Raw genomic sequence first — 20,000 nt, forward strand, 5'->3', positions numbered from 1 at the left:
GTGTATATATATATATATATATATATATATATATATATATATATATATATATGCGCGTGCGTGTGTATATGAGTGTTTAGTCTATGTCTATTTCTTATCTAGAGTGTTTATACTGTTTATATTGTTTATTTAAATTATTCTATTTTATTTATTGCATTGCCTGTTTGCACCGTAGGTCAGAGAGGACTGAAATTTCATCTGTGCTGTCTGTCGAGCATGTATAGCATATTTGACAATAAAGTTGACTTGACTATATAGTAGTGATTTGAGCGTCTTGGGAGTGTTCAAATCACCAACCACCCAAATGGTTTCATAAGGATACGGAGATATCGGCCCTGCCTGGCCTTGGACACTTCCCACACTTCTTCATTTAGAAAGGAGATGGAGGCAGCTTTCAAGAAGAGAGTGCGACTGTCTGGAGGATCCAGCTGACAAGAACAAACAGAGCTGTATCTCAGTTTGTGTTGGTTCTTCTATCAGTTGATTGATAGTGACGCTGCTTCAGAGTAATATCAGAGTACTGTGGTTACTCACTCACCTGCAAGTTATCTTCTGGAGTGACCCAATGACCCCCAACTGCAAGAAGAGAGATGATGTCATGCTTGTGTGGGAAATGTTTCTTTCCCTCAGGTTCCTCTTCATAAAGTCTCACTGGTTGGAAAGGAAAAACACAAATATCTGACAGCAGCTTGTTCATTGCTAAACACTAAACAACACAGAGAAATCCTTCATAATAGACAAATCTGGTTGAAGTCCATTTCCAAACAAATCAAGGGATCAGGTTTACTGAAAAGGGAAAATATGTACTGCAAGTCCTCAAGAACTAGACTTTAAATAATATACAGTATTGCGCAAAAGTCTTCAGCCAGTATCTCACTGGGCTGCGACAGCTTGCGACACTTTGCAACTCATGCGAGGAAATTGAGAAGCCCCGCAAATGTTTCAAGACACTTTTGAAACTCTCTCACGAATGACATTCGCAATTTGTCGCAAGCTGTCGCAGCCCAGTGAGATACTGGCTTAAGACTTTTGCACAGTACTGTATATTATTTAAAGTCTAGTTCTTGAGGACTTGCAGTACATATTTTCCCTTTTCAGTAAACCTGATCCCTTGATTTGTTTGTTCAAAATTTTCAAAATTTCTAAATTTTCATGTTCAAAATTTCTCTCAAAATAGCTGCAAATGCATCGCTGGTGTTACAAAGCCGTTGCGAACCCTTCTCAGGTCAGTTTCCGTGAGGCTTCCTCAACTTCCTTGCCTGCCGAGGGAAAGCCGGGCTGCGACAGCCTGCGACTAGCTGGCGACACAACAATTGTGGGAAAGTATGCGAATATCAATTCAGTGTGATTCCAAGTGAAAATTGTCGCTAATTCGCATATTTTATCACAATTGTTGTGTCTCCAACTAGTCGCGGGCTGTCGCAGCCCAGTGAGATACTACCCTTAGGTAGATGTAAAGAAATGCTGGAGACCAAAAATGACTTAAAAAAAATAATAATGACATGAAATGTTTCAACATTAAAAAAAATACTATAAACAGTAATCAGTAAGCCATAATAAATGAAACAAAGTCAATATTTGGTGTGAGACGACCCTTTGCTTTAAAAAATATATAGTAGTCTCAGCTACAGTGAGTGCAGTTTTATAAGTAAATGAGCTGTAGGTTTTACTGAGGATCTACAGAACCAGCCACAGTTCTTCTGGACACTTTGACTGTCCCACTCGTGTCGTAATTTTGCGGCAAAAATTTTCCAGTAGCCTTCATTAGGTTTCTTTTTCAATCTGAAAAGTGCTCTCTTATGTGATATGATGCTCAGATACAAACTTTTTTTTTTCCTGTAACATTTCATTTTGTGCTGGAAAACAAAGGTTTGGAACTCTAAAATGTTTCTGTACTGACTCGAGAATGTAGAAGTCATAAAATAGAAACTTATAATAAAGTTTCTATGGGGAAAAAAAGAAATAAGGTGTCTCAGACTTGCACAGTACTGTACATCTTTTAAAAACATTACGTTCTGGCCAATATGAATGACTCCTGAACCTTACCTCCTGCATCAATGACTATGTCCACCCCAAGTCCTCCAGTTTCCTCCAGGCATGAGTCTACCAAGTCCACTTTTGTGTCCCAGACTCCAATCACCCTGGCTTTATTTAATGGACAAAAGTGCGAAACCCATTCAATATTTCCATAAGCTAACAATATTATGGTTGGCACTTCCCAATCTCCTAAGATTCATAAAACTCATGAAATCAGGCACGCAGACCATTCATTAAACACTCACCTATGAGCGACTCCAGCACACCTTGTGTAAGTGCCAGGAATCGCAGAGTGAAAGCAAGGAGAGAGATCAGACGATAGGGAAAAAGTAAAGTGCTAAAGACACAGTGATAAAGTAAGGACGGCCAATGAAGGACTATCTTTGAAAGAATTAAAGCATGAAATTACGTTTTACGTTCTTACCTATATTCGGTCGAAGCTGTTCCAGAAACTTCTGGTCATCGGGAGAAATGGCAGTAGCGAGGACTTTCACCCCATGGTAATGGGCTAGCTGGATGGCCAGCACTCCAAATGGCTAAACACATAAAACATGCAATGGTGCATGGGGAAGTCAATAGGATGATTGAATGAAACCTTTTCTTCACTAATTATCATCTGATCACAATTTGTACTGAAATATTAGACATTCTGTATGGTCATCGTCGGCTGTCCATTGTTAGCTTCACAGCAAGAAGGTTCTGGGTTCGAGCCCAGCAGCCAACGGGGGCCTTTCTGTGTGGAGTTTGCATGTTCTTTCCGGGTGCTCTGGTTTCCCCCACAGTCCAAATACATGCAGGTTAAAGCAGATACACAGAACATTTATTTTTAAATACATTTCCAAGTGGATAGTATCTCCATCCTTGACTCTCGTATGCTGCATAAATAGGAATAAAAAAATATATTTTTCAGAGTTAAAATCGACCTCAAAGTTGGGATTCGAGCTGCCCCGCTGAGCCAGCCAGCCCTGAGTGCGTGATGTCAGAGCGGTAACTGGTTTTAAAGCCGAGGCCTTTGACAGCTATAGACCAAAGTCACACACATCACACATCACATTATCTCTAGCCGCTTTATCCTTCTACAGGGTCGCAGGCAAGCTGGAGCCTATCCCAGCTGACTACAGGCGAAAGGCGGGGTACACCCTGGACAAGTCGCCAGGTCATCACAGGGCTGACACATAGACACAGACAACCATTCACACTCACATTCACACCTACGGTCAATTTAGAGTCACCAGTTAACCTAACCTGCATGTCTTTGGACTGTGGGGGAAACCGGAGCACCCGGAGGAAACCCACGCGGACACGGGGAGAACATGCAAACTCCGCACAGAAAGGCCCTCGCCGGCCCCGGGGCTCGAACCCAGGACCTTCTTGCTGTGAGGCGACAGCGCTAACCACTACACCACCGTGCCGCCCTAGACCAAAGTCGTATAAATAAAAATTTATGGTGAAAGTAAGGAAAATCATTACCGACTTGCTCAACTAAGACTGATTTGACTTCACTGATTGTGGGTTGACTCTCATGAAAACAGGATGGGTGTTATAACTTATGCAACACACATGTACATGCATGCATTTTCACTGATAAAACGTAAAAGGCTCATTAAATAATCAGATGAACTGAGACAATCACATTCTGAAGCAAATTAAATAATCTTATACCGGTAACTTAAACACACAATACAAGTTACATGTACAGTATTAATCTAAATGCAGGTAAATAACGTGTTGTTTTTGTTGTTTTGTATCCGAATGAGAGTCGGATCTTACCCGTCTGTGTTTTCACTTCTTGAAGGCCGACCTTGTGGCCGATTGTTTCAAAACAATCTGACTTTCAGTTGTTCATTCAGTTCTCTGTTCATTCGTTCTTCTACGGAAGGGCGAGATATTGCTGCTGAGGCAAGCTTATCCAGCGGAGAAATCAGATGGCTGGGCCACTCATTCTCCATACTGAGTACACCGCCATTACTGCTCAGCTCAGGCAATTACTAAAACCTGGGACGGGACGTCACCTATTTTAGCAACAACCGTGGGGAGGTCACTGCCCGAGCGATAATATCTCATGTCCCGTTCCGTCCCGGGTTTTACCAACAACCCTTGGCTCACACTCCTGGAGAACTGGTGCAACTGAACTTGCTTTCCTTTTTAAAATTTTTTTAAATAAATAAATAAATAAATAAATAAATACTTTCCTTTTCTTGTAGTTTTCTTTAATTGTTGGTACCGCACCCTCTTTCAATACGGGCTTATAGCCAACGCTCCTCAACAGATCAGAGGTTTCGTACGAGTCTTCAGTAAAATGTGCAGAGCAGAGGAGAGACCACTTCATAGGTACCCAGTGTGCCCATGAACTTCTCGCAAAACGCATCCAAATCTTTGCAGTTTGAACATTCTTGGGCCATGAATGCAACGTACAGTAAATCCACCTTCTGTCGTGTTGCTGCACGTGGCATGGCGATAAATTAGCTCAAAATGGAGGATCGGAGTTGCAGTCAGCTGTGTGTTTTAGTCTAGCGGAAATGGCGACGAGACCGACAGACGTCACGGTGCTGTGACGTCACGGACGTCAAGGTCACTCACTCAGACCGCTACCTACATAAATCACTTTAATCATAAAAATTACTATATTAGATTTATTGTTAACGCTTAAAACTATTCCTGTGCCATTCTTGAGGTCTCAAGGCATTTATAAACCAAAGTGAGGCCATGGCTCTGCGTATCTGCTTTAAGCTAATTGGTGGCTCTAAATTGTCCATAGGTGTGAATGAGTGAATGGTTGAGAGGAGAAAACCTCTATAATAATCCAGTAGAAGGCAACGGGAAACCACTACTGTAACATTCCCTAGAGACTTTGATGGCTGAAGCCGTCAGACCGGCCACATCATTGTAGTGATGCGTTTTAATAAAACCAAGATCTAAAACTTCTTTCCTGTTCACTTGACCTCCTTGTGCCCGAGCAACCAGTCTAATTAACCTATTTAATTTTGCTCCTTGCATAGATAGACAAGACTGTTGTTTCTGACAATATTACTTTCGTCTGTCTGTATGATAAAATCGAACCGTCATAAACGGAAAAACACGACAAAGTTAATCTGATCTTGCTGAGTTCATGACATTAAAGAGTTCAAAAGCTTTTTGTAGGTTTTAATTATAATTAGGTAGTAGTTTCAAAGGATCTGTTAGTTACTACCTGGTGAATGTGTTCTTGGTAAATGCTTCAATTACAGATCTTTAAAGGTCATAGGCAACGGTCGGAGGTGAAATGTAGAATATCAACTTTATTGTCTAGAAGAACGACCCAAAAAGCGAATTCAATCTTCTTAGTGTCTAATTTGCACTAAAATTGAATAAAACGGTTAGAACATACTGTTTTGCCCAATTTCCGAAGGTTTGTTTACGTCTCACTTATGCGCACTTTCACCACCGTCGTCGTGACGTCATTTAAGCCAAACAGACCGGGAGCAGCTCTGTGTTTACTTGCGAACCGAGCACACGTGTACGGACTTTGGTCGTGAGAGGTTGTGTAAAATGTCTGAAAGCGATAGCGATTTTGAAGTAGGAACTCTCCAAATTAAATATCGAGAGGTGAAACCATATATGTATGAACCTATGGCCGTTGCGAAGCAATCGGTGAACGTGGCTCACTGGTTTGACTGTGCAGCCTCGGAATCGGACAGCAACTCGGCCGACTCTGATCGCGGTGACCCCGGACCTCAACAAGACTCGCGCCCAAACGATTTATCCTGGTAATTATGTTAAATTCTTACTTTTGTTGTAATACTAAATAAGAGCCCTTTTGAAGAATAATTAAACCGCCCTTCCTAGTGGATATAGGGAACGATTACTGGACAGTGCGCCGGTAGGCCACATTAGCCTGCCATCCGCGTCATTATACTATTTATAGCCGACTCTAAGCGAGGAAATATCCCTTTGTCTCATTTCCACAATGATTGTACAGGATCCCTCAGGATTCTTGACTTGTCAATTGCAAGCAAAAGTAAAAATGTTTACCTCCAATCTTCTCCTTTTTTGCTTGAGCGTTGCTGCTCCGTTTCTTCTTTGACTGCTTGATTTTGTTTCACGCGCACAATCCACTCTCTCTGCCTCGTCTCCTCTTCCGGAAAAAAAAGCCAACCCACTCGCTCCACCTCTTCTCCTTTTTCAGAAAACACCAATCCTCTCGCTCCACCTCTTCTCTTCTTCGGGAAAAAGCCAATCCACTCGCTCCGCCTCTTCTCCTCTTCTGGAAAAAGCCAATCCACTCTCTCTGCCTCTTCTTCTCTCTCGGAAAAAGGTAAAAACTTCTTCCTGAACCGGTCCCGTTGTTACAGTTCACTGCACAACAAGGCATGGTTTTTCTTTGGAAATTCCTGAATGCACATCAGTACTCAAGCCGAACGGCGATGTAAATAAACGGAAGTGGGCTCAACTCAAGCGGTTTCTTTGTCTTAAATGACATCACGCACCGAGTGGTCACGAAAATAGCCGAACAGAAATTCACCACGATCCGCGCTAACTTATTTTAATTATTACTTATTAACAATACTTCTTTGGACCAGAAGAAAATTAGAGGGTTTTTTAACATAAAAGTTTCAAATGTTCAGCTCAGCAGCTGTCCTCCTCATGCCTGGTGGCACATAGGGCCTTCACATCGCTTTTCCACTTTTCCCTGTTCGCTGCCTTTGACCGCACCTCCTCCCAGGTCCTCCACCCCGCCTCGCCTCTCTCCTTCTCCACAGTCCTTCGCCATGTTGTTTTTGGTCTTCCTTGTTTCCTTTTGCTTTCTGGTGCCCAGGTCAATGCTACGTTGCAGTCGTTCTCTCTATCCTGCCTCAACACGTGTCCAATCATTTTCCATCACCTCCTCTTCACTTCACAGCTCAATTGCTGTATGCCTGCTCTTCTCCGCACCTCTTTGTTCATCACATGGTCTTCCCAGCGAATCTTCAGGATCCTTCTCAAGCACTTCTGTTGGAATACGTCTAACATTTTTTCATCCTCCTTATTCATCTTCCAAGTCTCACAACCGTACAACAAAACCAAAAGTACCAATGACTTGTAGAGTTTTATCTTTGTTCTTCTCATGATCTTCTCTGAGTTCCATATACGTTTCAGCCTAGTGTACGCACTCCTTGCTTTCAATAACCTATTTCTGAGATCCTTCATCCCCCCACCCTCTCTGCAGACTTTTGCTCTCAAGTAAGTAAATTCGCTGACATCTTCGCTCTCCTTTCCATTGATTGTAATCTTTCCATGTTGCTTTGTGTTTATCCTCAACATCTTCGTTTTGTCCCAATTTATCCTTAATCCCACTCGCCTGGCCTCACCGTCCAGTCTTGCTGTCTTCTCCTGAATGTGATGTTTAGTGGAGGAAAGCAATGCTATATCATCTGCAAAGTCTAGGTCGTCAAGTCTGGTTGTAAATTTCCATCTTATTCCATTTTCACCTTTTCCAACCGTTCTTCGTAGTATCCAGTCCATGACCAGTAAAAACATGAAACCGGACATACTGCAACCTTGTTTCACTCCTGTCTTGATATTAAACCACTCTCCAGTTTCACCCTGCTCTTCAACCACACATTGGAAATCTTCATAAAATAGCCTCACAATGCATATAATCTTTTCTGGAATTCCATACTTGTGCATTATTACCCACAAGCTTTCACAATGAACGGAATCAAACACCTTTTCAAAGTCTATGAAATTTACATACAGAGTTGCTTGCCATTCATTTACTTGCTCTATGATGTTTCTCAGTATAAATACTTGCTCTATAGTTCCTCTTCCTCTTCTGTAGCCAGCCTGTTCTTTCCTTAACCTATTGTCAACACCATTCCGAATCCTGTCAATAACAATTCTTCCAAGTATCTTCCCTACAATGGACAATAACGTGATAACTCTTGAGTTCTTGCATTCCTTCAAATTTCCTTTCTTTGGAAGCTTTATTATTAGCCCTTTCTTCCAGTCATGTGGGATGGTTTCATGACTTCACACTTTTCCAAGTAGTCCATGCACTTGCTTGGCCGAGAATTCTGTGTCTGCCTTCAGCAACTCCGCTGTGATGTTATCAATACCCGGCGACTTTCCGTTCTTTAGCCTTGTTATTACATCTTTTACTTCTCCAATAGTTGGTTCACTGACGGCTATTTCCTCTATCAATTCTCCGAATTCAAATCCTACTTCATCCTCGGGTCCTATGGGATTATCTGGCTGTTCCCTATTCAATACCTCGAAGTGTTCTGTCCACCGCTTCTGCACTTCCTCTTTCTTACTGAGAAGGTTCCCATCCTTGTCCAACACCGCAGCGCTATGCCTTGGTCTCTCATTGTCAAACCATATAAAGTCTTCATATGCTGGCTACACGCCGCCTCTTCAGCTTCAGATGCAATGCCCTCTAACCATTTCTTTTTGTCCGCTTTCAAACTTCGCTTCACTTCTCTGTCTTTCTCTCTGTACTTCTTTCTCAACTGCCCCTTTACTCTTTCCAACCGCGTGCTCAAGATCTCATTCATCTGTTGTCTTTCATCTATCAGACTCCATGACTCTCCTCTGATCCATGGCTTGTTCTTCTTCCGAGGCTTACCTAAAACCGTCTCCGCAACCTCTAAAAATGCCTTCTTCATGACACTGAAGTCCCTTTCCACTTCGTCCTCTGCATCTGCCTCTTCTTCCACTCTCCCTTCTTCACCCTCTTGCTCCAATGCCTGGAACCTATTTCTCAATTTGATGCTAAATGTGCTCCTCACGTCTTCTTCCTTCAATTTTGATGTATCATATTTCACCCTGATGTTACTCTTCCGTGCTGGGGCTTTCCTTAACCTTAGTTTCACAGTTGCACACACCAAGTAGTGATCACTTCCTACATCCGCTGATCTGTATACTCTTGTGTCTTCCACTGAATTCCTAAACCTCCTATTCACCAAAGCATGGTCTATCTGGTTCTTTGTCTTTCCATCTGGTGAAATCCATGTTGCCTTGTGGATGGTTCTGTGCGGGAAAAGCGTCCCGGTTATCACTAGCTCGTTAAGGTCACACATCTCACATAATCGTTCTCCGTCATCATTACGTACTCCCAATCCATGCTTCCCCATGACTCTTTCAAAGTCCCAGTTTTGATATCCAACCTTCGCATTCATATCGCCAGTGATGATTAACATATCATGCTGATTCCTCTTATCCAGTACCTCCTGCAGCCGTGTATAGAACTTATCTTTTACCTGGTCATCTGCTTCCTCCGTAGGCACGTACAGTATATGTGAATGATGGTCAATTTAACGTGCCTGGAGTAGAATCTTGCTTGAATCATTCTTTCACTCAAAAGGAGTCCATTCCATTAAACAAGCCGCTACGTTTTTCGACATAAGGATCCCTACTCCCTCTCTATGGATGTTATCTTCCCTCCCGGAATAAGCCATTGTCTCGCCGTCTCTCAGCTGCATTTTCCCTTGACCTGTCCAGTGAGTTTCACGGATTCCTATGATGTCAATATCCCTCCTGCTCATTTCCCTTACTGCTTGGGCAACGTTGCCACTACTATATAAAGTTCTGACATTCCAATTACCAATTCTCATTGCATGTTTTGGGTGGACCAATAGCCTTCTCGGCCCAGGGGCGTCCGGATGGCTTTGGCCTCTGTGCGTCATACAATCCCTTCCATGAGATGCAGCCACGGTCTTCCCTCTATTAAGTGGATTTGCTCTGCTTCTGGTTTCTGTGATAGACTGGTTTTTTTTATGGGAGAGGGTTATCAACCCTTTGCCCAACCCCCAACGTGGAGGACCAGGGGATAACTCTTCGTCTGGCCCCTACCTTTCGACCTGTCCGGCATGGGTGACCCTACCAGGAGCATAGCTCCAGCCAACATAGCTCTAGAGGTCACTGGGGCACGCAAACACCCTCACCACGGTAAGGTGGCGATCCCAGTCGAGGATGAACGGCAACGTAAATAAACGGAAGCGGACTCAACTCAAGCGGTTTGTTTGTCTTAAATGATGTCACGCGCCGAGTGGTCACGAAAATAGCTGAACAGAAATTCACCACGATCTGCGCTAACTTATTTTAATTATTACTTATTAACAATACTTCTTTGGACCAGAAGAAAATTAGAGGGTTTTTTTAACATAAAAGTTTCAAATGTGCATAAAATTAAAACCGTTGCCTATGAGCTTTAATATCACATCACATTTTTACGAAAGTTGGAGATTGTTTCATGAAAATCATTGAGGTTACGTCTGTCAGTTTGAATTACAAGTGCTTCTTGGAAATATAGCAGTGAGCTTAATGGAAAGCAGCTCTGCATTAAACCCAGACACACACTGCAGGTACACACTGTAAGGCCCCTCTACTCTTTTTCTTTTTTACTCTCCTCTCCATTTTTTCTGGTTTTCTTTCAGCTTCTCATACAATTTCTTTTTTTTCATCTTTCTTTCTTCTTTTCTCTCCTTTCATCCTCCTTGAGCTTATCACGATCTCTGATTCTCCCTTTCCTTCTCTCCTTCCAAATGCTTTTACCTTTCTTCCCTTTCTTACTTTTTTCTTTCCTTCCATCATAATATATGTTCACAGTACATTGCAAGTATGATTACCCTTCAGGAAATCTAGTTAATAAACAATAAGCATTAACTTACACTTGCCCCATCCAGTACAAGCAGCGTGTGTCCGACAGCCATGCGGGCCAGAGTGTGTAGCGCTGTATAAGCCTTGAGACCATCCTTAATTGCTCCAGCAGCTTCAAACCAGCTAACTTTCTCAGGTTTCTGAACTGTCCAAACACACACCCACACGTTATTGTAAGTCATGCATACTCACAGCATGGTGCAGCTAAATATTGCTCATATTAAAGGACATGGGACATGAAACATAAACGCACGCTATATCAGTTTCTTTCCATTAAAAATATGAAATAATTGCATCAACAAATACAAAATTATCTATTAAATTCAGCAAAATCGTTATATTCGTGATGATTATATGGCATTTCTGCTCGAGCTCCGATATGCATATTTTACAACCGGAAGAGCCGCTGTCACGTGATCATACGTCACAAAAATTTCGGGTACAGCACAAGCACAAGATGAATATGGAGAAGTGTGAATCGTGATGATGACGAATGCGACAAAATAGTTTTTGTGTCTTGGATGACAAGAAAATTGTTTCGTTTTTAGAGAGTGTTTAACGTACATTGAACATCATGGTGTATTGCGACCTCCCAGTCAGTCAGACGCGCTGTCACTCCTGTTAGCAATGTAGCTAGGCTCAGTATGGCCAATGGTATTTTTTGGGGCTGTAGTTAGATGCGACCAAACTCTTCCACGTTTTTCCTGTTTACATAGGTTTATATGACCAGTGATATGAAACAAAGTTCAGTTACACAAATTGAAACGTGGCGATTTTCTATGCTATGGAAAGTCCGCACTATAATGACAGGCGTACTAACACCTTCTGCGCGCTTCGACAGCGCATTGATACCTTCACTCGGAGTTGTACCATTATTTTTTAGACAGGGCGGATGGACCAGGGCATTCGCCCGCCTGGCCGTGCCCGACGAGGAGCGCTCTCGGCCGGCTTGGGAGGCAGACGGCAGCCCCTCCTGGAAGTGTGGTTTTACCATGGGCCTCATGCGGTAAGGATTAGTATTATAATTTTGGGTGTATCAATTATTGATTATCATAATTCTGACTCGTTTCGCCATTTTGAATGTTTTCATCTCGGACTCTGGAAGCATTGTATCTCAATCAATCTCGAAAAATATCAGCAAAAAAAAAACTAGCTTGCAACGGACTTTAGCTAGATCTATGATGAACTTTCAATGTATGATACAAAAATAATACTTCTTTCAACAGATCATTAGCCTTTGAGCAGAATTGTTTTTAACTTACCATGATGTGTTATCGAGCCGACCGCTTTCAGTTTCATGGGGATTGAATGAACTCTCACTCTCAGAATCATCTGACCCGTCAGAGTAAAGACAAGATCCATGTTCATGTGAATTTCCAGCTATCGGTTCGAATTGATAGGGTCTAACTTCACATCTCTGTGAAACATCAGGAATATCACTGTCGATGGTGTCCATTTCGGTAACCTGTTTACATTAGATACCCAAGCGTTGGCTCCTTGGAAAGTTTTTGTGACGTCACGGGTCACGTGACCACCTAGCTAATTAACGAATCATTGTTTTACGCTGATGTATAAAAAAGTTGAATAATGTGATGATTTTCACATTTTTGACGCCCTGCAGTGATTTAGATGGCATTTCTTATGTCCTTTATACATAATTATACCCAGAAAAAAATCCATGTCCCATGTCCTTTAAATGTCATTAGTTATGGTCTGTCACTGAAATGACCTAAATTATATTCATCCACCAGGACGATGTCGCAAAGGCCAGATATCTCAGCATCCAGAGGAAGAATTCCTGAAAAATCATTTAAAAATAGATTTTAAAAAATGTCAAAACGCAATACAGAGTTCTCACTAATGCACTGGCCAATCATAGAGTTCCTACCTACAACTTCATCATCAGGCTGGAAGAAGGTCACTTTAGGCCCCACTGCATAGTTGAGAAGATAAAACACTCAAATCTTCCACTCAAATCACAAGTAATCTTTATAAACGATTTGACAAAATGTGAAGGCGTGATTAAAAATGTAACCTTGGAGCACGACTCCTGCTATCTCTCGACCAACTGGGACATGTTCCCTCTGTAGCTTTAAATCCTCACACAGCTGAAAAACAAACAGATTTCTTTGTGCTGCTGTGATCTGGACTGGGGAAAGAGTCATGCCACGGCAAACTGACCGAGTGAACACTCACCTTAATGTCCACAGGACTAAGCGAACAGCCTTTGACTTGAACTTTGACTTGATGATCGCCAATACTTGCAGCTATGGTCTGTTAAAAAAGACAACGAGACTATTTTAATAACTATTAATAATCGAAGAACTACACACTGATTGGCTGTTGTATCCGGTAAACCCATCATATAAGTGAATTTTATAAATATACAGTACTGTGCAAATGTCTTAGACACACTATTTTTTTCATATAAACTTTATTATACAGCAGTGTGAAAAAGTGTTTGTCCCCTTTCTGATTTCTTTTTTTTTTGCATGTTTGTCTCACTTAAATGTTTCAGATCATCAAACAAATTTAAATATTAGACAAAGATAACATAAAATGCAGTTTTTAAATCTCATCTCATCTCATTATCTCTAGCCGCTTTATCTGACTACGGGCGAAAGGCGGGGTACACCCTGGACAAGTCACCAGGTCATCACAGGGCTGACACAGACAACCATTCACACTCACATTCACACCTACGGTCAATTTAGAGCCACCAGTTAACCTAACCTGCATGTCTTTGGACTGTGGGGGAAACCGGAGCACCCGGAGGAAACCCACACGGACACGGGGAGAACATGCAAACTCCACACAGAAAGGCCCTCGTCGGCCACGGGGCTCGAACCCGGACCTTCTTGCTGTGAGGCGACAGCGCTAACCACTACACCACCGTGCCGCCCCCGCAGTTTTTAAATGAAGGTTTTTATTATTAAGGGGAAAAAAAATCCAAACCTACATGACCCTGTGTGAAAAAGTGATTGCCCCCCCATTAAAACATAAATTAACTGTGGTTTATCACATCTTTGGAAAGCTGAGTTCAATTTCTCTAGCCACACCCAGGCCTGATTACTGCCACACCAGTTCTCAATTAAGAAATCACTCAAATAGGACCTGCCTGACAAAGTGAAGTAGACTAAAAGATCCTCAAAAGCTAGACATCATGCTGCGATCCAAAGAAATTCAGGAACAAATGAGAAACAAGGTAATTGAGATCTATCAGTCTGGAAAAGGTTACAGAGCCGTTTCTAAAGCTTTGGGACTCCAGTGAACCACAGTGAGAGCCATTATCCACAAATGGCAACAACATGGAACAGTGGTGAACCTTCCCGGCCGACGAAAATTACCCCAAGAGCGCAGCGACGACTCGTCCAAGAGGTCACAAAAGATCCCACAACAACATCCAAAGAACTGCAGGCGTCACATGCCTCAGTTAAGGTCAGTGTTCATGACTCCACCATAAGAAAGAGACTGGGCAAAAATGGCCTGCATGGCAGAGTTCCAAGACGAAAATCACTGCTGAGCAAAAAGAACATAAAGGCTCGTCTCAGTTTTGCCAGAAAACATCTTGATGATCCCCAAGACTTTTGGGAAAATACTCTGTGGACTGACGAGACAAAAGTTGAACTTTTTGGAAGGTGTACAGTATGTCCCATTACATCTGGCGTAAAAGTAACACAGCATTTCAGAAAAAGAACATCATACCAACAGTAAAATATGGTAGTGGGAGTGTGATGGTCTGGGGCTGTTTTGCTGCTTCAGGACCTGGAAGACTTGCTGTGGTAAATGGAACCATGAATTCTGCTGTCTACCAAAAAATCCTGAAGGAGAATGTCCGGCCATCTGTTCGTGACCTTAAGCTGAAGCGCACTTGGATTCTGCAGCAGGACAATGATCCAACACACACCAGCAAGTCCACCGCTGAATGGCTTAAGAAAAACAAAATGAAGACTTTGGAGTGGCCTAGTCAAAGTCCTGACCTGAATCCGACTGAGATGCTGTGGCATGACCTTAAAAAGGCGGTTCATGCTCAAAAACCCTCCAATGTGGCTGAATTACAACAATTCTGCAAAGATGAGTGGGCCAAAATTCCTCCACAGCGCTGTAAAAGACTCTTTGCCAGTTATCGCAAACGCTTGATTGCAGTTATTGCTGCTAAGGATGGCCCAACCAGTTACTAGGTTTAGGGGGCAATCACTTTTTCACACAGGGTCATGTAGGTTTGAGTCCCCCCCCCAGTAATAAAAACCTTCATTTAAAAACTGCATTTCGTGTTTACTTGTGTTATCTTTGTCTAATATTTAAATTTGTTTGATGATCTGAAACATTTAAGTGTGAAAAACATGCAAAAAAAATAAGAAATCAGGAAGGGGGCAAACACTTTCACACCACTGTAGATTTCTATTTTATGATTTCTACATTATCGAGTCAGTACAAAAACATTTTAGAGTCCAAATGTTTGTTTTCCAGCACAAAATTAAATGTTACAGAAAAAAAAAATGTTTGTATCTGAGCAGCATATTACATAAGAGAGCACTTTTCAGATTGAAAAAGAAAACATAATGAAGGCTACTGGAAAATTTTTGGTGCAAAATTATGAAGCGAGTGTGACAGTGTCCAGAAGAACTGTAGCTGGTTCTGTAAGATCTCATCTCATCTCATTATCTGTAGCCGCTTTATCCTGTTCTACAGGGTCGCAGGCAAGCTGGAGCCTATCCCAGCTGACTATGGGCGAAAGGCGGGGTACACCCTGGACAAGTCGCCAGGTCATCACAGGGCTGACACATAGACACACACAACCATTCACACTCACATTCACACCTACGCTCAATTTAGAGTCACCAGTTAACCTAACCTGCATGTCTTTGGACTGTGGGGGAAACCAGAGCACCCGGAGGAAACCCACGCGGACACGGGGAGAACATGCAAACTCCGCATAGAAAGGCCCTCGCCGGCCACAGGACTCGAACCCGGACCTTCTTGCTGTGAGGCGACAGCACTAACCACTACACCACCGTGCCGCCTGTTCTGTAAGATGCTCAGTAAAACCTACAGCTCATTTCCGTATAAAACTGCACTCACTCACTGTACCTGAGACTACTTTTTTTTTTTAAAGCAAAGGGTCGTCTCACACCAAATACTGACTTTGTTTCATTTACTACAGTTTACTGCTTTTTATAGTAGAAACATCCATCCATCCATCATCTCTAGCCGCTTTATCCTGTTCTACAGGGTCGCAGGCAAGCTGGAGCCTATCCCAGCTGACTACGGGCGAAAGGCGGGGTACACCCTGGACAAGTCGCCAGGTCATCACAGGGCTGACACATAGACACAGACAACCATTCACACTCACATTCACACCTACGCTCAATTTAGAGTCACCAGTTAACCTAACCTGCATGTCTTTGGACTGTGGGGGAAACCGGAGCACCCGGAGGAAACCCACGCGGACACGGGGAGAACATGCAAACTCCACACAGAAAGGCCCTCGCCGGCTGCTGGGCTCGCCTCGAACCCAGGACCTTCTTGCTATGAGGCGACAGCGCTAACCACTACACCACCGTGCCGCCCATAGTAGAAACATTTCATTATTTTAAAATGCATCCTTGCTCTACATCATTTCTTTGCATGTACATATGACTTTTGCACAGTACTGTATATCGGTGTATATGGTAGATTTACCTGATAAAATGGTGTGCTCTGATGTGACACTATCTATAGTGCAATGCACAATGCGGTCAACACTCACTGTCTCCTGTATAATAAACTTCAGCTCCTTGGCTTCACCCAGCTTGCAGTACAACCCTTTCATCCTGGATTTCTAGCAAAAGTTTGAAAAGGTTCAGTGAGAAACAACAGTTAATCACATGATCTGCCCATTTTTGTGTATTTCCTTCTCTAACACATTTAATCCAGCTGATAAATTGAGGCACTGAGATAGGTTAGTGTTTAACTACTATTCTGCTTATGGGATTTCCATGACTGGATTTGGAAATAACTTGAAATACAAATACACCAAATAAGACAAGCATCTAGGCTGAACTTTCACAGTCCTCAGTTAACCCATAGTGCCTTTATATCCTTTTACAGCGTGTATAGTGCACTCTAGAGAGTGCAGAGACGACTCTTCCTGCGATCCCTGAGGAAAACTGGGCTCTCACAGAAGCTCCTCACCAACTTCTACCAGTGCACCATACAAAGTGTTCTGAGCTATGGATGCATTGTGTGGTTCTCCAGCTGCACCTCAGAGGAGAGGAAAGATCTGCAGCAGATCATCAGGACTGCATCTAAAATCATTGGTACCCCTCTCCACACACAACTGTGTCCCCAGGGCTACCAGCAACCACATTGTGAAATTTGCAGACGACACAACAGCGGTGGGCCTCATCAGGGATGATAACGACCTGGCCTGTCGAGAGGAGCTGGTGGGCCGGTGCAGGGAACGTGGACAAAACTAAAGAGATCATTGACTACGTTTACATGCACGTCCAAATCGAGCTGCTGTTGGTAATCGAGCAAAGGGTCCCAGCAGGGGTGCCAGAGAAATCCAATCCTACATGCACAAGTGAAATCGGGCTATTGTGCAAGGTGCATTGTGCACCCGAGCCACACGTGGCGCTACACGCCCCATCGTGTTGGTACACTTCTGGTTGTTGTCATGAAGAAGAGCTATAGTGTTGCCAGATACTGCCGACGTTTTCCAGCCCAAAACATGTTCAAATCCGCTAAAATGCACTTAAAACCCCCAATCTGGCAACACTGGCAGTTCGGTGTTCAAGCTGTTAGGCTTGCTCTAATGCTGCGTTCATGTGCTATGGGAATTATGGTAAATACCAAACGCCGACATGGAAAGCACACATGAACGCCCCCTCTTGTGGTATTTTCCACTGGGCAACTCGTAGAAAATTTTGATACACGAGTTGCCGAGATGAGATGAACTTTAACCTTTTCAACATGGCGGCGAGCGGTACAAGACACTTGAATGTTAAGCACTGTATGCTACTAAAGTTTTTTTTTTTACTAGTACTAGTGGGTAGTTTTTTGTGTCTATGCAATATTGCATCATTAACAAGTGTAATATAATACGTTAGAAATCCGTTTCCTTTAAAAATGTGGTGTTATGGTTTGTTTTTACCTATCCAGAGCAGACGCTATTGCTAACGATAGCTAACTAACTATTGCTAACTTGAATCTGGTCCACCATCTTTAATTTGTCAACAACAACAAAAGCATGTGAACACAACACACTGGTAAATACCACTTCCCAACTGGAAAATATCATCTTCCCATAGCACATGAATGCAGCATAACAGACTATGGGTACAAACTGTCCGGCGCAGACCACTGTTTTGTAAGACAACTTATTTTGCACAATAATATTTTTCTAAAGTCCATTTTTTGCTTACAAAAAAATATTTTTTTTTGCTTACAATTTAACTTATGTCTTAATAAACACACAAAAAGTTCAATTGTTTTGTTTTTATTGACATTCTTCAGATGTTGGACATGTATACACACACAAATACAATGACTTGTTTATGTACACAATTCACAGCTATGCAACAGCTGTACAGATGTATTTGGTGATACAGTAAGTGAGCTAAATTTTAACAGTGCAAACAATGCCACAAAAAGAAAAGATTCATGCCGTTGTCATGATTCGTTGTCATGCCGACCGAGACTGTTGTGTTTCCCGCTTGTGGTCTCGTCACTCGTCACTTCCGGGAGTAGCTCGACAACTAGCTCGATAGGGTATACATGCACATAGTAGCTCGCCAGAAATCGCATAAACTAGGTCGTGTAGCTCGATTCCGAGAAATCAAGTTCGATTCAATTTCAGCCGAATTAAGGTGTATACATGGCATTTTGAACTTCGATTTCAGTCGAGCAACGGCAGAAATTCGATTCTCTCTATGTGCATGTAAACGTAGTGAGTGTTGACTTCAGGAAAATCCAACCCAGCCACACTCCACTTCTCATCAACGACACGGCCGTGGAGGTGCTCAATAGCCCCAAGTTCCTGGGGGTGCACATCACAGACAACTTCACCTGGTCTGTGAACACCGCGTCACTGGTCAAGAAGGCACAGCAACGTCTGCACTTCCTGCATAGGATGAGGAGAGCCCACCTGCCCCCACCCAGCCTCACTACATTCTATAGAAGCACCATCGAGAGCGTTCTAACCAGCTGCATCTCTGTGTGATGCGGAGGCTGCAGTGCCTCTGACTGGAAGAATGTGAGGAGGGTGGTGAGGACAGCAGAGAGAATCATTAGGACTTCTCTTCCCTCCATTCAGGACATGGCACCAAGGCGCTGCATGTCTCGAGCCAGAAACATCATCAGTGACCCCTCACACCCTCACTATGGACTGTTCTCCCCTCTGGCCTCTGGAAAGAGGTTCCGCAGCATTCGGCGCAGGACCACCAGGTTCTGTAACAGCTTTTTCCCCCAGGTCACCAGACTGCTGAACTCCAAACCCAAACTCTAAATTTATAACTTGAACATTCCTAATTCCACAGGTCACTTTATCATATTTTTGCTGCTGCATAATTTAATTTAATACACTTCATATTTAATTCTGTGCTGAGCCAAATTGCAAGGAAATTTAGTTCGGTGTACACATGTTGCATACTGAATGACAATAAGGGTTGTCTACGTCTATTTGAAATTCTTGCTCTGATCTCCTCCTCTGCATCGCCATTCCTGCTCATTTTGGATCCCAAATAAGTGAAGTGTTCCAGCCCGGCCTTTGCAGCACTGAGAAGCACTTGGAGAGCGAAAAACATCAGCACCACCACCAAGATCAGGTTCTTCAAAAGCAACGTCCTGAGCACTCTCCTGTATGGCTCAGAATCATAGAAAATGACCAAGACCATCAGCCACAAATTGGAAGTCTTCCAGAACCGCTGCTTCAGAAGAATTCTGAAAATCTTTTGGCCAAACACTATTTCCAATGCTGAACTGGACCGAAAAACTTCGACAAACTCCATCACATAAGAAGTTCAACTGATGGAGATGGATTGGACACGTGCTGCGCATGCCACCAGCGTCACTACAGAGAATAGCCCTCAGATGGACTCCAGACGGCCGGCGAAACAGGGGCAGACCAAAAGAGACCTGGAGGAGGACTGTGGAAAAGAAGATGAAGGAGCAGGGATGGACCTGGGGTTACCTAGAGAAGTGTGCTTCTGACAGACCACGGTGGCGAGCTCTGGTGGCCGCCTTATGTGCATCTATACGTGAAGAGGATTAAGTAAGTAAGTAAGTCTGTTTAAGTCAATCCCTGGAACAGATCTACTCTGCCAGGCTGAGACACAGAGCCACAAAGATTAGGACTGACTGCACTC

The 20,000-nt window shown here is 43.0% G+C and overlaps 1 protein-coding gene across 6 annotated transcripts in view; it reads right to left on the minus strand.

Moving 5' to 3' along the window:
- Positions 1 to 20,000, minus strand: part of cryzl1 (crystallin, zeta (quinone reductase)-like 1) — a 52,786-nt gene that overhangs the window by 29,350 nt on the left and 3,436 nt on the right. For 4 of the 6 annotated variants that reach the window (XR_009650551.1, XM_060898827.1, XM_060898826.1 and 1 more), the window contains exons 2-12: positions 16,403 to 16,474; positions 12,850 to 12,927; positions 12,689 to 12,761; positions 12,542 to 12,586; positions 12,383 to 12,451; positions 10,665 to 10,798; positions 2,462 to 2,573; positions 2,283 to 2,303; positions 2,047 to 2,145; positions 539 to 651; positions 323 to 428 (exon numbers count right to left, since the gene is read on the minus strand). Coding sequence is in view for 5 of the 6 variants with exons in the window: in XM_060898826.1 (XP_060754809.1) it covers positions 323 to 428; positions 539 to 651; positions 2,047 to 2,145; positions 2,283 to 2,303; positions 2,462 to 2,573; positions 10,665 to 10,798; positions 12,383 to 12,451; positions 12,542 to 12,586; positions 12,689 to 12,761; positions 12,850 to 12,927; positions 16,403 to 16,474 (922 nt within the window). In the remaining variant the exon portion in view is untranslated. Of the gene's footprint in view, positions 1 to 322; positions 429 to 538; positions 652 to 2,046; positions 2,146 to 2,282; positions 2,304 to 2,461; positions 2,574 to 10,664; positions 10,799 to 12,382; positions 12,452 to 12,541; positions 12,587 to 12,688; positions 12,762 to 12,849; positions 12,928 to 16,402; positions 16,475 to 19,825; positions 19,887 to 20,000 lie in introns of all 6 variants that reach the window. The other 2 variants (XM_060898829.1, XM_060898830.1) reach the window with 2 other exon arrangements.

This window comes from Neoarius graeffei, chromosome 18, assembly GCF_027579695.1.
Source record: "Neoarius graeffei isolate fNeoGra1 chromosome 18, fNeoGra1.pri, whole genome shotgun sequence".
NCBI lineage: Eukaryota > Metazoa > Chordata > Actinopteri > Siluriformes > Ariidae > Neoarius > Neoarius graeffei.